Below are 15,241 nucleotides of genomic sequence, written 5' to 3' on the forward strand. Positions count from 1 at the left end.
AGCACTTTGCAACATGATCCGCGCACACCACGAAGAGGCCGGGCTCTGCGGTGCTACGTCCTGCCAGCCCACCGCAGCACATGGAGACTGGGTAGAGCCATAGTTAACGGGGAATGACAAAAGGAAGAAGGTGGACCATCTTCCGCTGGCTATATGAACCAGCTCAGCATCAGCAGCGACTGACAAAGCAAAGGGAAACAGAGATGAGGGTGACGGGAAGTGCTGCTGGTGTTTATTTCGATCTGCGTCAAACCTCCTACAGAAGATAATGCCCTCGGTGCCTCTGAAGGGACTTTCTAGGTTTCTTATTTGCGCAGGGGTCCATGTCAGTATCTCGGGGTAAACACCCAGTAGGGACAGTGATGGTCACCCCGTCTCCAGCATCTGCATTGTAAGGTGAAACTCGTCCTGGGGTTGGGCTTGTGAAGGAATATGATATGCAGAGATAACAACTAACATTCATTTTGTCGCTGTTGTATACAAACCAGACAGAGCCATAATTGGATTACCGGGTGTAGTTGTTTGTCAACATGAACTCGCTGTATTTCTCCGACACTCCGCCCGGGCCGGTGTGCAACCGTCCGTCCGGGTCGGGCGCAGTGACCAGCGCCCTGCGAAATGACCTGGGCTCCAACATACATGTGTTGAAAACACTCAACCTACGTTTCCGCTGCTTCCTTGCCAAAGTCCACGAACTTGAGAGAAGAAACAAACTGCTGGAGAGCCAACTGCAGCAAGCTCTGTTTAAATCGCAGTACCGACACCTCTACTCCCGGGAAGTTGCAGTGCAGACGGATGGTCCCGAATCTCGGTTACCGGGCACCATCTGGAGTTTTACGCATGTCCGGAGGCAAGGGGAGCGCTATGAGACCGTGCGGGGGCCCGGGGTTTCGTGGTCGCACCCGGACGGAGTTGGGGTCCAAATAGACACCATTACACCAGAACTGAGGGCTTTGTATAACGTGTTGGCCAAAGTCAAGCGGGAGAGGGACGAGTATAGGAGAAAGTGAGTACCAAAACCAGACTGAGGTTCATTTTGTTCTATGTGCTGTGGATACTTTCTCTTTCAAATATTTAAAGTTTCAGACTTTAACATGCAATCATCATCCCCATAGTCGACAGGTTAGGGTAAGGGCTGGGGTTATATTAAATGCTGTCATAACATGATGTTTTAATTCCCCTAAACATGGACATGTCTTGTTTTATATCATATTAAACTGAATGTATTTGGTTTCTCATCTTTAAAAAAAAAAGGCATTTAAGGACATCACCTTGGCATTTTGGAAATTGGGATGGGCCTTATTTCTTTCTACTATATTTGCATGGGAGTAGCAATAAATAAGGCCCTGAAAAATGTTGATTGTGGCCATTTTTTTTTCTGGGCCTCTATCATTACTGCACAGAGCACACTCATTAGCTACACAGAAGTACAAATGAAGCTGATAATAGGTACACAAAGAAGACTATCACAGAAGCACTTAAAGTTATTGTAAGAGTATTACAGGAATATTCAAGTGATCTCATCTTATTCCTAAATGATGGCCCACACTGCAGTCATGAGAACTTGAAGGGTTGACTCAATGAATGTAGACGTAACGTTTAAAAGCGGAGAAGTTGTCCTAATGTTGTGCTACATTAAATCAAGACACCACATTATCAATATTACTCTCAAATATAGGATGTCTTAGTTTATGAAGTTGTCCAAATGAGAGCTGAATAATCTGATTGAATAAGTTGTTTTTTATAAACACAAACGTTCTTCAATGTGAAGATTCAGTGATTTTCTCAGTTTATCTTTGAATATCTGAGTATCTTTTGGTGTTGCATTGTTGGTTGGACAAATCATGAGGCTTGAAGACGTCACCATCATCTGAGGAACACTGCGAGGAGCATTCTTTTCAGGTATTAATATTTTAAAGGCTGTGTGAATTTTTTTATAAACGCAGTACCGACACCTTTACTCCCGGGAACTCACAGAAATTAAATCTGTGCTTGTTTTCATCTGAACATCACTGTGTGACTTCCCATTAATGTGCTTCCCATGTGGGTAGGGTTAGTCAATATCACCAGACGCTCATCTGACGGTATGATGAAGAGATGGCAGACATTGCAGTGATAGAGTTACATTTAAGGTAGTATATCACATGAAGGATGTCCGATCCAAGCTCAGCATTTCACAGATATTTTTTGCCGGCATTGAACATCTGCTTCTCACAGTGGCTATTCCTTTACATTACTTAGTTCCCACTAATTGTTTTAATTTAGACACATTAATTGGGTTTCCTTGAGGAATCATTGAAGAAGCCCTGGCTGACCCACGTCACTGCTGGCCTGCTTGGCTGACTCCTACAGTGAGACATGCCAAGCAAATGCCTGCTTCTGTTTGCTGCCATGATTTAAGCCGAAAGGCATTTTAACAGGCCTCTGCCTGACCATGAGGTGGGCTATGACGAACGCTGACTTCCCTGTGAGTGCACTGACTCAGTGACACAGAATGTGCGTGCTCTCCCACTCCTCGGGGAAACTGGATATCCTGCCCAGTCATTCCCTCGAACACCAGCATATCCTTTTTTGTGCACTTCTGCTCGAAAAGATGGACGGCAGTGACTGGGACGTCAGCCAAATTAAAAACTGCTGCAGCTCAAGTCCAAAATTGTAGATCTCAAAATGGAAGCTTTTGACTTTATAAGTGATTGAAACATCCCAGTTGCTTTATAAGAAATACAAAAAGCTAATGCACTTTGCATCTTCACACATGAAACCTCTATCATACCTCCAATTGGCTGATGTTGATTTATTGTTAGACTGGTTTTCTATAGGTTTAATTAATTATTTGTAATAAAAAAAGGGGGTGGTGTTTGTTTACATTATTCTTTAATGACACTCACAAGGCACAAGGTGTCCAACATGTTTTTAAATCTTTTCTATCGCTAGAGAAGTGTTGAACGAGACACATAGCCTCTTTTTATTGACCAAAAACCTGGCAATCAATCTGTTTCCGTGCCTCTCACGTTCCTTCTGCGCTCTGAGCTGAATAATTGCATCACTACTGGGTTCACCTCCCAGTTGTTTTCTCTCTATCTCCCAGTCCTCACGTTTTACCATTCAAGCCCCATCCTGCCAATCCTTTTCTGTTCTGCACTCTTTCTTTGTGTTCAGCCATTCCTCCATCCTTCACTCCACCCTCTTTAGCCCCCTCCACCCCTCGGCTCCTGTTTATGTCATACAGACTGCTTTGTAAGGCATCCTCAATCCTGACGGAGCCCCCCTTGTGCTCCCACACTGCCCCACTGATTTATTAAAGCTTTACGAATGTGGACACACAAAAGGAGATGGATGGCAAGCTGTTCCGTTTCTAATTTGGTCGCTTGGAATCATACATTGATGCAATCGGTTGTTTACTTGTTTGCCTCTTTCTCATCAAGAGACGATTATCTAAACTTTAAGCAAAACTGGGTGATTTGACATACGTTGTTGCTTGTAATGAATATATGAATGGGCTCAAATATGAAAGAAGAGATAGAACAGATATTATTTGGACCAAGGAATTTGAAAGACTATGGAGCCAGAATTGCAAAAGTGCTCCTAAGATGAAACTTATGACATTGCGTAATACATTTGAAAAGGTTTTTCACCTATTAAACTCAATTGTTTTAAATAAATCTCCTCTTTAGTAGCTTTAAACCAAAAACAAAACACAGACGCAAACAACTGCTGTGCCAATCTTTCTCGACTTCCACCTGAAGACCTTAGTTACAAAAATACTTTTTCAGATGAGTTGGTTGTCTTTTTATTTTACAGTACTTTTTGTAATATCTCTTAAAAGTGGAAAGAGCAGAGAAGATTGCTTCAGTTGGAGTTCTACAGTCACATAGAAATAAGGTTCTGGCACAATATATATTTCTGTTTAGCTATGTCCTCAATCATCTACAGTTATTAGCCATACTCTGGAAGAGAAAAGTTAATTGCTACAAAAAAATCAGCTATTCTACATAATGAAAAATCCTTTTGGTCGAGAATGGTCTTGTTCTTTCTACAGGATGTATTTGTGGATCTGTAAAGCTCTTTAACTGATTAAGTCCACATTCTTAACTAATTTATATAATTGTTCGCCATTGAACACAAAAGTGTTCACGCACACAAACACAGTTCCTCTCTCTGTTTCTCACACACAAACAGCACATAGAGCTGTCCAAGCACAGGCTACATAAATCAGACAGCCTGCTTACATGAGCGTCCACTCAGTGCCACAGTGTCTGGACTGTGGGGTTACACACGTCTCACACAGATAAATTACAGAGCAAGGGAAATGCGTAAGGTCAATGCCAGTGGCCTCATTTACAGTGTTTTCATCCCACTGCCTTGCATCACTGTGAAATGTATCACTTGGGCTTTACAAGTCTCTGTCAATTGCAATTTGCCACCAACATGAGAGAGAGTTAAAAATGCCAAACACTCACGAAACTATTTGTGTCTCTGCAATAAACTGTATATTCACTGAGAATCGAAACCGCAGCTGGCTGTGACAGCTATCTTTTTGTGGCCAAGGAGGCTTATTTGTTTAGTATTTACATACTGTTGCTGGAAATATTGCACACAGCTTTATCAGATTACTGCGCAGACTCAAAGCCAGCATACCAGTGATAAGATGTTAAGGAATTTTCATAGAGCTGTACCAATAAAGATAAGGCTAGTTATTTGCTTATTCCAAATAACCCCAAAGATGAGAGCCCAGTATACAATTGACTGTATTTAAATGCATATCTGTGGAATACACGTGATGTTCTTAAGAGATGATTGCAAAGAAAGAAAAAAAAGAGGAAGAGAGAAGGACAATTTACATTTTGTATACCATATTTTAAGGTGCAATGCAGTGTTCTAGACATACTGTAGTGCTAAAGGACACACGAGGCCTCTCCTAATTGGTTGTTTATTACATCACTGATCTGAGGCCAAACTTCTGTCCAGGAAGATGACATTGGGGGCGATGCTGAATGTATAGTGAACATTCTCTGGGCCTCCTGGGCATGTTCCTTCTGCATGAATAATTCATGTACAACTGAATTTAGCTGTGTGTGGATCAATGCAAAGAGAATTCACAAAGTTCCTCTTTGAGGCGTTGATCTTCTGTGAGTAAGAGAGGTGAAAGTCAGAGTTCGGCATCTCTTTGAAAGTATGATTCAAGATAATTACAGGGTGAGGTGGACTGTATATCCAAATCTGAATGCAGCATTGTGTTTCAAATATCTTATTACCTCACAAAGATGGACGAACTGCGCTGATGATGATCTCTTCAGCCTGTCTCTGTCTGTCTGGTGCTGACCTGCCCTGCGTGTAATCCAGGCCGTCTATTCAGGAGAGGGATTTTCTCTAAGCCGTCACCTAGCACCAAGTCTCCAACTTTCAGCCGGCCCTGTCCCACATCCTGGCACGCAGCCGCCACTGTGAACTGGGGCCTCTTGAGTGGTCGACTCCCTGCTGCTGAGAGCTCAGTTCACTCAGACCACTGAACCCCAAATTACAGCCTATTTTGTTTCTCCCCTATTCCCATATGGGGTTCACTTTGTTTAAATTCTTGGGTATTTTTAAAGGACCTATTTTTAGCATTTTGTGGATCATTTTCAACATGCTGGATTGAGCTTAGTGGAAACATCTAACCAGATATCTTGTGCAGTACCTCCATTGTTGTTCAAGAACACTTCAAGGAGCCACACTACTGCACTTTTTCTTTATTATGATGAACACAGGCCTTCAGTTTATTTTAAGTGAATCCAACATACAGTACACGGTCCAGATCCTAGGGGTCAGGGCCTCTCAGTGGATTGCAAGATAAATCTCAGGGGTCCTGTGACGAAGATAACTTTGTCACTGTGGACTGACGGCTTCAGGCCTTGTATATTGTGTTTTATTTTGAAAAGTTTTCCCCCTCCCGTTTTTTCTGTTGCTCCTGATTATGTTCACCTGGTGCCCTGGGTTGTCTCCTCCCCCCTCACCTGTGTTTTGTTGGGTTAATTAGTGTGGGTATTTAGGCTCTGTGTTGCCTGTTGGGTACTGTGTGTGAGATCCTTGTGGTTGCTGGTGACTGTGTTCACGTGGGCAGCAGATTGAGGCTGTGCTATATGTTTATGATGTAATAAATGCCCACACCGGGTTGTATTTTGGACGTTCTGCCTCTGCCTCCTTGCTTGGTCGGGCCGCTCAATGGTCAGCTTCACAGGTCCTGAGATGACTGTTGTTAGAAAACAAAAAAAGAAGCTCATTACTGACACACAATTATTTTCTGGCTCCATCTTTGTCTGTTTTTTTGTGAAATAGAGCGTTTCACCAATTTAAGTAATTTACCAATTTGTAACGTCAGTGTAAACTGCTTACAAATACCTGTTCAACTTGTGTTATCATAGGCGATGTTTGGGATCACTGCACTAGATCACCAAATGTGAATTAATCTGCTTACATTTCTTTACAATCTTCAGTAGGGCCCAGTGGGCTTCAGCCTAAGTACCACAGAAAGGGCAGAAAAGTAGGTGTAAAGTATTGAGAGATACATTAATTGTGTGCTGTGTTTTTAGGAGAATTTATCAATAGAAGAAAATACAAAACAATACCAGACTGTCCATTGAATCAGGTCATTATTAAGGCAAGAAAACAGAAATGTGTTTTTTCTTTAACTCTCTATTGATCTAATTGAAAGTAAAACTGTGTGATCTGTGTCATGTGACCATGATGGGAGTGTGTTTCCACCTCTGCTCCGTTGTACCTTTTGTTCTCTCTGTGCTCTTGTCTGGAGCTGCTGTGCGGTGCAGCTGTGGTTGATTATTCATGGGTATCGATACATCTGAAAGCAGTGGCTCGTTGCCATATTTAAAAGTGCAGAAATGCACCTGTCTTCTGTAAGCAATGAATGCATAGAGAGTGCGCTGAAGGGCTGGTGGGTGTTTTCTTTTTTAAGAAAAGCACTGCTATGTCTTTTTTTGTGGCCTCAGGCAAAGCAGGAGATGACGAACGGTTATATAGGTCAAGTAAATCTAACTAAAGTCCATAATCATCAGAACTTATCCCATTCCTAACACATTATAATTGAACAAGTGTCTTAGCCCTTCTGTTGAGACCTGCTCCGTTTGAATAGCTGTTGCACCTAAAGTTCTAGATGTGCTGACACAGCATCCTGACTTAATAACAACTCTATTTCAAAAGCTTGTTATTCCAGGGGAAATGATGGGTTGCCAGGCACAACAAATACACATAACTGAGCAGTATATAATGTATATGGGCCAGATAGAAGGATCGTATGGGAGATTCTTGATAGGCTCTTAAATCTCTGGATTCCTGCATGCTTGACCTAGACCAGCTGTGTCTCCTCGGAGCTTCTTGAAAGTCTTGATTTAGTGACAGATGAAGTGCTTTAACCTCCTGTGGCACTCATCCTGTGGTTTTCACTATAGTGCTTACAGAAGCAAAAACACATTTTAATAAACAATCTGTGTGTCATCAAAGTCGTTATGCCAACAGAGGATTGTAACGCATAGCTGTTGCTCCCAACGTAATTGGCTTACTGGTTATTTATGTTTCCTGATATGGAGGGGGGGAAGTCTGTTTGAAATGTTTGCATGTATCTGGATGTGAAATGGATGTGCATATATGGAGCTAAACATTTGCAGATTGAGTCTTTACAGTTCAATTATTGTTGATTTCCGGTCAACATTGGTTTCACACAAACTGCTACTACAAAATCAAAATTCGAAGGTTCCGCTGGACAGGTTGGCTTTTTTTTTTTACTAATGCCTTCGCACCAGGGAAAGGCGTGGCCAAAGGCTTTCTGTTTTAGGGTTGTCTGTCCTTCCATCCCATTCTCGTGAACAGAAAACCTCAGGAACGACTTGATGACATGAATCTACAAATTTGCAAACTTCTTTTTAGCCAAATATGAAGAATTCATCTGCGAATTATGACAATTTTACAAAAATGTAAATTCTAATAGGTTATTATGACATTTTGGACACACATTGATGTATACGAAAACTTTTCTTTACAATACATTTTAAGGTAGGGAACTTGTCATTCCCTCTCCTCTCAATTGTACCCCAGCATAATGCTCCAGTAAATTCATGAAATTATTTTCCTTAAGCCTCATCCTAACAGCTGACATTAAACCTCAACATGAACCAAATAATCAACTGTCCACCTTAACCTTTATTTTGGGAAAACCAAAACCATTAAAAATGCACATTTGAGTGACTGGAATATGATAATCTTATGAGTCTGCTACAGTAGTTGATTAATAGACTGGTTCAAGAAGTAGAGTGGGTCAGATCTGTGAGGCTGGTTCCACCCCGTCCTTGAACACTGAACCCTGAAGGTCAGTGGCCTGCGTGGCAGCTCGCTGTGCTTTGTGGGTAAATGAGAGCCACATTGTAAGGCACATTGATAAAGGCACTATATGAATGTAGTCTATCTAACAACACTCAAAATGGAAAACAATTAAATCTCAACATTTGAGGGAACTGGATGTACTAAAGTAATTAAATAATAACTGTGGTTTAGAAACCAGATTTCCTCACAGTACAGAGGCCACAGATTTAAAGTTAGTCCCGGGGTTATTGCTTCAGGTGTGTTTACCCAGCGGTAAAAAGACAGGAGTGGTGATGTCTCATTGCTCTCGGATAATTTCACTGAACACACCCTTACCGGTGAGGACTTGTGCCAAAAGAGAACATCTTCATCTTGTTTTCTTCTTCACTGTCACTCCCAGGGCAACTCCACCCGAACATGGCCTGGGCATGCAGACTGCTGGTTGTGCTCCGATTCTTGTGCACTTCCTATAGGAATCTCACAAATCTGTCATTTGTCAACCACAACATCTAACTCAAAGCCCCTCTGTGAAGTGCCTTTACAAGTTAAATGTCCTAACATTGTACTGTGTGTGTGTGTGAGTCAACAGCCAGGGATCAGAGCTGTTATGATCGACCTATAATTTGGATTGCAAAGACTGAAATAAATGGAAAATAACCGCAAGTTATCCGCACAAAAGGGTGCTTTGATGGATCAGGGGTGGGGTCATTTTGCGTTGAAGATCAATACCGAAGGAACAGCTGATTTTCCCCTCTGTATAATATAATAGTTGATCATTGATTATTGATTGATTTATATGATAATTGTTATTTTACTACAGTGTGAATGATTTGTATACGAGTCAAATATTATTTTTAAAATCTAACTTTCCCGTTGCTTGGCAGTCATTCTTAAGCTAGTAAGAGCGCTTGTTGTCATTCACTTTTTTTACTTTATGCCAGTTTTCCCAGTAGAGACATTAAGCTGTCAATCTTTATAAACATAATAAACCATTACGTTTTGGGCGGTTTCACCGTGGCAACACCTTTGCATGTTTCGACAAAGATCTTGTCACGATCTGTGTTGTGTTTTGTCTTGTCTCGATCTGTCTTTGGTTTCCTGTTTTATTTTGAAAAGTGTTCACCCCCCGTCTTGCCTGTTGCTTTCTGTCTCTGTGTTCCCTCCGGCCTGATTACCCGATTGTGTTCACCTTGTGCCCCTGTGATTTCTCCTCCCTCCTCACCTGTGTCTTGTTTGTGTGATTAGTCTTGTGTGCATTTAAGTTCTGGTTTTTCTGTCTGTCATTGTTAGATCCTTGTTGTTGTTGACTGTGTTCACGGGGGAGAGTTCTGTATGTTACGTTTAGCCTTAAAATAAAGGTATTATCTGTTAAACCTGCATTTGGGTCTGCTTCGCTCAACCCTGACAGATCTACCATTAACAGTTTTGCCATTATCAACACTTACATAAGTTAATTTGAAGTCAATTACCCCAACATTCTTTCATTTAGCTTTTTGGTCACACCTTAAAGTAGCAATCTTACTGTACATGCAAATATTACCACATAAACATCTTTCTTCTCTAAAGGTCTTGACATCCCTAAGACAGAAGTGAAGAAACAGAATTTAGGGGTATTGGGCTATATAACTAAACTTTGATTGATTTAGTAAAGCAATAAGATAAAGCATGTGCGCAGTGCAAACAAGTCAATCTCACACCCATATTGTTAGGGGGAAATCAGTTTGGCAATATTGTGGAGCTGGGTCACTAGGGAGGATTAGACAAGTTACAACAGGTGCTCAATTATCTGTCAGTCCGCTCAGAGAGGATCTGCCAATGTTGTACCAAACCCTTCAGAGAGATGCTTTGATCGGTTAACGTTAAACCGTTCATTATAATCACACCGTGTCCCAAATAACTGTCAGGAACATGATTTGTGTTCAGGTTATATATATATATATATATTTTGTTAATGTTGCTGTGTTGTGTTTTAGCTAGTCCATGTTGTTCAAGAGTTCATTCTGCCTGAACTTGCTTCTCAAAGCTCCTTCAATGTTGAAATGGTTCCATTGTGCCAGGATTTAGCGTAAATGTCATACATTAAGTCGTTTTAGTCTGCTAATGATGCATGCATATCCCCTAACACAAGTGATGTTTGTAGAAGCTTCTTCCCTGTTTAAATGCAGTACAAAAATATGGCTGTGGCAAGAACTTTAATTAAGGGGCCAATGTCTGGTTAAAGAACATTCATCAAACTAAAAGATGACATTTCCCAGGGTTTATAACCTGTCATCCTCAATGTTAATGTCTTTTTATCTAATCTGTTACAAAACATACATTACATCCCAGACTTTGACAGGGGCGTACCAAGTGATTTGTGCTGCTCGAAAAGGTGGCGGCTTGTCTAAATGTGATTCAATGCTGCACTTAGTAGGACTTGAAATAAAAAGTTGAGTAGAGAAAATAAAAAAGTACAAAACTACGAATTTGTATTGAAAAAAGAAAGCCAACATTTGTATTTGCCAGCAAATCGGCATTCACAAGTTGAATGACCTGGAGGAATGTTCCCCTATTTCGCAAAGCCCAATTATTCATCCGTTTCCTGTTTCCCTTCTGAAGGAACCATGCCATAAAGGGAAAATACTCAGTGAGAGATATCTCTACAACTTTGTAATCCTTTGATTGAAGGCAAGCTGAGCTGACCGATAAAGAGAGATGGGATTGAATAATGATGAATTCAGGATGCTGTCTTCATATTTCATAGCAAAGCTGAACTGATTTGGTCATCATAGACATATTTCACAACACCAAGGTCTCAACCTGTCTGTTTTTTTGGGAGGATAGCCATCATCTGGTCAGGATTTGTGTCGGTTGAATTCTAACGACAATCCTATCAGCCTCAACTGTACTTTTATTTAATGCTAAATAGCAAATGATTGCTTGCTTACATACAAAACTAAAAAGGTAAATATTATACCAACTAACCAACAATATGTTGTTGTGATTTATGAAGCAGTTAGCATTTAGCTAGCATGACATAGTCTTGTTGCTGCCGTCAGACCTGCAGCATATGATTCTATGTAATCAAGTCGTCATTCAGAAGCAAGAGAGTTGGGAAGCAAAGAAGGTTTTTTACCTATAATATTTCATTGATCAATACCTACCTCTTTCAGGAGTAGAACGTGTTCTGTAAATATATTTAAAATGTTTTTGTACTCTATGAAGTTACCACACATATTTAAACTTCTCCTCTTGGAAACAGGATATAAGCGAATTCAATACATTACAACAAAAATCTGTCTATTAGCTATTAGCATAATTTACTCCCTCCCTAAGGGTGTTAATGGTGGCTTGGGAAAATGTCTGCGGTCACTTAGCAACATGAACATACCTCATCCTCGGCCTGCTGGTGTCTGTGTCGTGTCTGGGATGGGATGGGATGGCTATATTTAAGTCTCCCCATGCCTGTGAAACATAAAGCAGAGGAACCGTCCGTCAGTGAGGTCAACATCTCTGTGCACAGTTTACATGATTAAGTGAGACAAAAACTCATCTGCATGCACTTCCGATCACACGGTTTCCATGGTCACAAGATGGCTTGAGAAGATGGGGAGATAGAGGATAAATGTGTATATGTGTGTTATGGATATGGCTTGAGGTCATGGAAGGAGGTGGAGCAGGACAATGAAATGAGCTTTGACCTTGGTGGGTTGTCTCGTCAGCAGAGACCCTCAATGTGATCCATTTCACATCGCTGCATCATTAGCACGCCACACTGTGTCTCTGTGGAGTCATTGGGGCGTTCAATCGATGACCTACTACACACATATCTCCCCCTTTTATATCTCTGAGGAAAACCTTACATTGCTTACTCTTTCAGATCTCTGTGCTGCAGACGCTACTTCCCATCACGCTCCTCCTATCCGCCCAAAATTGTTGGAAGAATCTGCTCTGAGAGTAAATCATGGGTTGGCTTGTGCGGTGTATAATTGCACACAGGGTGGGGAATGCTGGAGTCATGGAGAAGGAATTTTATAGGCACCTATGGGATCCATGGGAGGAATTTAATCACTCTGGACTCTCACATATGATTTGTCAAAGCTGTCAGAGGCTTCATTTCATACGAGCAGCTGAATGGATGTTTGTCCTGCATGTAGCCAGATATATTGATCCTTCAATCTGTTATCATATAACACTTCCTGTTTTACTATTGCCTGCCCTCATGAGAATGAATTGTAATGGCCCTATTAAAATCTCATTAAAGTGTTTAGACGTTTTCTATTTTATGGGGCCTTGCTTTAGAAAATGCACATGACCGTTTGTGTCACAAAAAATAACAATTAATAAGGGCTCTACTGACAGAGCTTTGTAATTTGAATTATATTATTATAATGTTTATACATATAGACTTTAACTGATCATCATTTGTTTACAGTATTACAGTAGTACACTAACCTCTGATGTTGGCCAAACATTACAATCCTATATCACCTAATAAACCCTAAGGCTTATACACAGTTTAATCTATAAATAACAAATACATTACCTGTTATTTAATTTTCAGGTATTTATGAGTGTATGTAGGAATTTATTTTTGATGTTTGTCAGGAATATGGCCAAGCAACAGTTTCATTTATGTACACAGCTGCCAGTTAAAAAGGTACACCTAGCATAAACTAATGCAGTAGAGATATGTTGATTGAAATACTGATTATTTTGGATGCTGTAGATGCTGTTGTAGGTGTATAGCCTATAGGTGCAGTTACTTGTTATCACATGATAACAATAAACATTTAGATAGCTTAAAGTTGTTAAAATCAAATAGTTTGAGGAGGCAGCATCTTGAGGGGGACATTTTATAAATTAGAAGTAGTGTATTAAGGTCTCTTAACATTTAAAGATGAATCGGCTCTAATGCATAGGATCAGTTTTGGAGCTTGTAATGTATGGTTACTGAGAAATTCAACACAGCAAGTAACACGCTTTAGTATCACAGAGTTTAAACAGGGTGTTGTCCTACTCACTTTTTTATTTGCAATGAGCAACAGAGGCTTTGTGGGTTGATATGCAACCACACCTCAACGTTTTCCCTGAGCCCCTTTGGAATTTACCGCCTATTGCATTCGAACATCAGATAAAAATGTGATCATCAAAAAAAGAAGCAATCATTAAAAAGCAACCTTGAGATATCATGTTTTACGATTTTATATCTGGAGGCTATAAATCAACCATTTATATTAAACAATTATGGAAGCCATGGAAATATCTCTATGAGCCCTGTAATTAAAAAGTATCAAGCCCAGGAACATTAGTACAAAAGATTTGGATGCGTCCTCCGGCACAGCAATGGGAAACCATTAAGGCAGCCTGCGTGCAAACTCCCAGACATACCACACAAGGCAGGGAGTGTTCGTTGGCAGGTGCTGCAGGAATGCTATTGTCCAATAGACAAAAAACGTATGAGAAAATGTCAGTTTGGTGTAAGACACTGTATTTATCTCCCATACTGTTGCATTTCTTTAACCTCCTAATTCACCATGTTTCATTAATCAAATAATATGTCGTTTTTTTGCTTCCATCCATTATTTTTTCAATTCTGCTTAAGCGCTACTGCAGTTAATTATGCGTCTCTGAAGAAAACTATTCCCTTATTAGATTGAGTAGGAGGAAAAATTACCCAACCCACAACCCAAAGTTAAAATAGAGATGATTTGTTCTGTGCAGGACTTTTAATTATCCCAATGTTAATTAGATAGTATATTTATGTTGATTCAATTTTGGATCTGCTTACTATCTGTTTAAGGATATTTCTGCTTCCCCCAAAAGGAAAGGAAACCACTGACTTTTCCATTCAGTGTGCTTTGCAGAATGAATTAACACATCTGTAAGACCGCACAGTTATTTTTTGATTTATAAGAGCAAGATTACAGAGGATGTGTCTGGCGGTAAACAGATGTCTATGAGTTGACACAGGCTCCAACCCTCCTGCTGTCTTTGTCCTTGTAAGGAGACGCCGCGTGTGATCATTTGACTGAGTCACGCCAAAGGTACAGGAGAACCAGAACCACAGCTATGTCACAGGCCAGAATACTTTTGCCATCTTTGTTTGGATAAGCTATTTTAATATGGATGCTCGAGAACAGTCGGTTGTTTTCCATTAGACTTTTATGGTTTGCTGAATTGTAGCTGCTCTAATAGCAGTGGCTGCTTACTTCTGTCAATGACTCTATTACCTTTGATAGATGATATAAGTGGCTTTGACATATTGTTGACGAAGGGAGGCTTTCCCTCTATCAGTAGGTCGATTTAATCATCTTGTCCAGTTATCACCCACGGCATTGAAGACAAGGGTGGTGGTTTCTGCAGGAAGTGACAACACAAGTGATGCAGATGCTTTCACAAATGGATTCCTGTCTGCAGAGGATGTGATGCAGTCATGAACTCCAATGACCTTAGCCAGAGTCCTGCGGCAGACAGGCAGAGTGTTGTGGACACAGTGAAGCAGCTCTGCCAGCATTTTTAGAACAAGGCTTCAATCCCAGTGCGAGCTGGCCCGCCCTGCCAAGGAATACTTCTACCTAATTAGACAGTATATATTCAGTGTGTCCTGAATGGAAACAAGGCTGCATTTTGTTGAGAAAGTGAATCTCTAGTGACGCATGTTGTTGTTTGTGTAGCTCCATGGTAAAGGCTATGTGATGTCCCAGAATGCAGTAGTGGTCATCAGATGTCACCTTTCCCTTTTACACTTATAGACACAAATCTTCCCACCAGTCTCACACACAGAAACCCCCTCTCATGTTATCCTCTGTCCTCATCATGTGTCCCACAGTGGCTCATCCTCACATGGGTGGTTGACACTGTGCGACTACTTCATTTTACTGAATGAATTCCTCCTCCATTCTGAATCTTA

At 40.7% G+C, this 15,241-nt stretch overlaps 1 protein-coding gene across 2 annotated transcripts in view; it reads left to right on the forward strand.

The window, feature by feature from the left end:
- iffo2b (intermediate filament family orphan 2b) overlaps nucleotides 1-15,241 on the forward strand; it is a 24,181-nt gene continuing 8,940 nt past the window's right edge. Inside the window, exon 1 of one of the 2 annotated variants that reach the window (XM_010786334.1) lies at nucleotides 1-1,006. In XM_010786334.1, coding sequence (XP_010784636.1) covers nucleotides 531-1,006 — 476 coding nt within the window. In that variant the 5' untranslated portion in view covers nucleotides 1-530. The remainder of the gene's footprint in view (nucleotides 1,007-15,241) is intronic. The other variant, XM_010786335.1, reaches the window with a different exon arrangement.

The sequence above is a fragment of the Notothenia coriiceps genome, unplaced genomic scaffold (genome assembly GCF_000735185.1).
Source record: "Notothenia coriiceps isolate Sejong01 unplaced genomic scaffold, NC01 NC01_scaffold00029134, whole genome shotgun sequence".
Taxonomy (NCBI): Eukaryota; Metazoa; Chordata; class Actinopteri; order Perciformes; family Nototheniidae; genus Notothenia; species Notothenia coriiceps.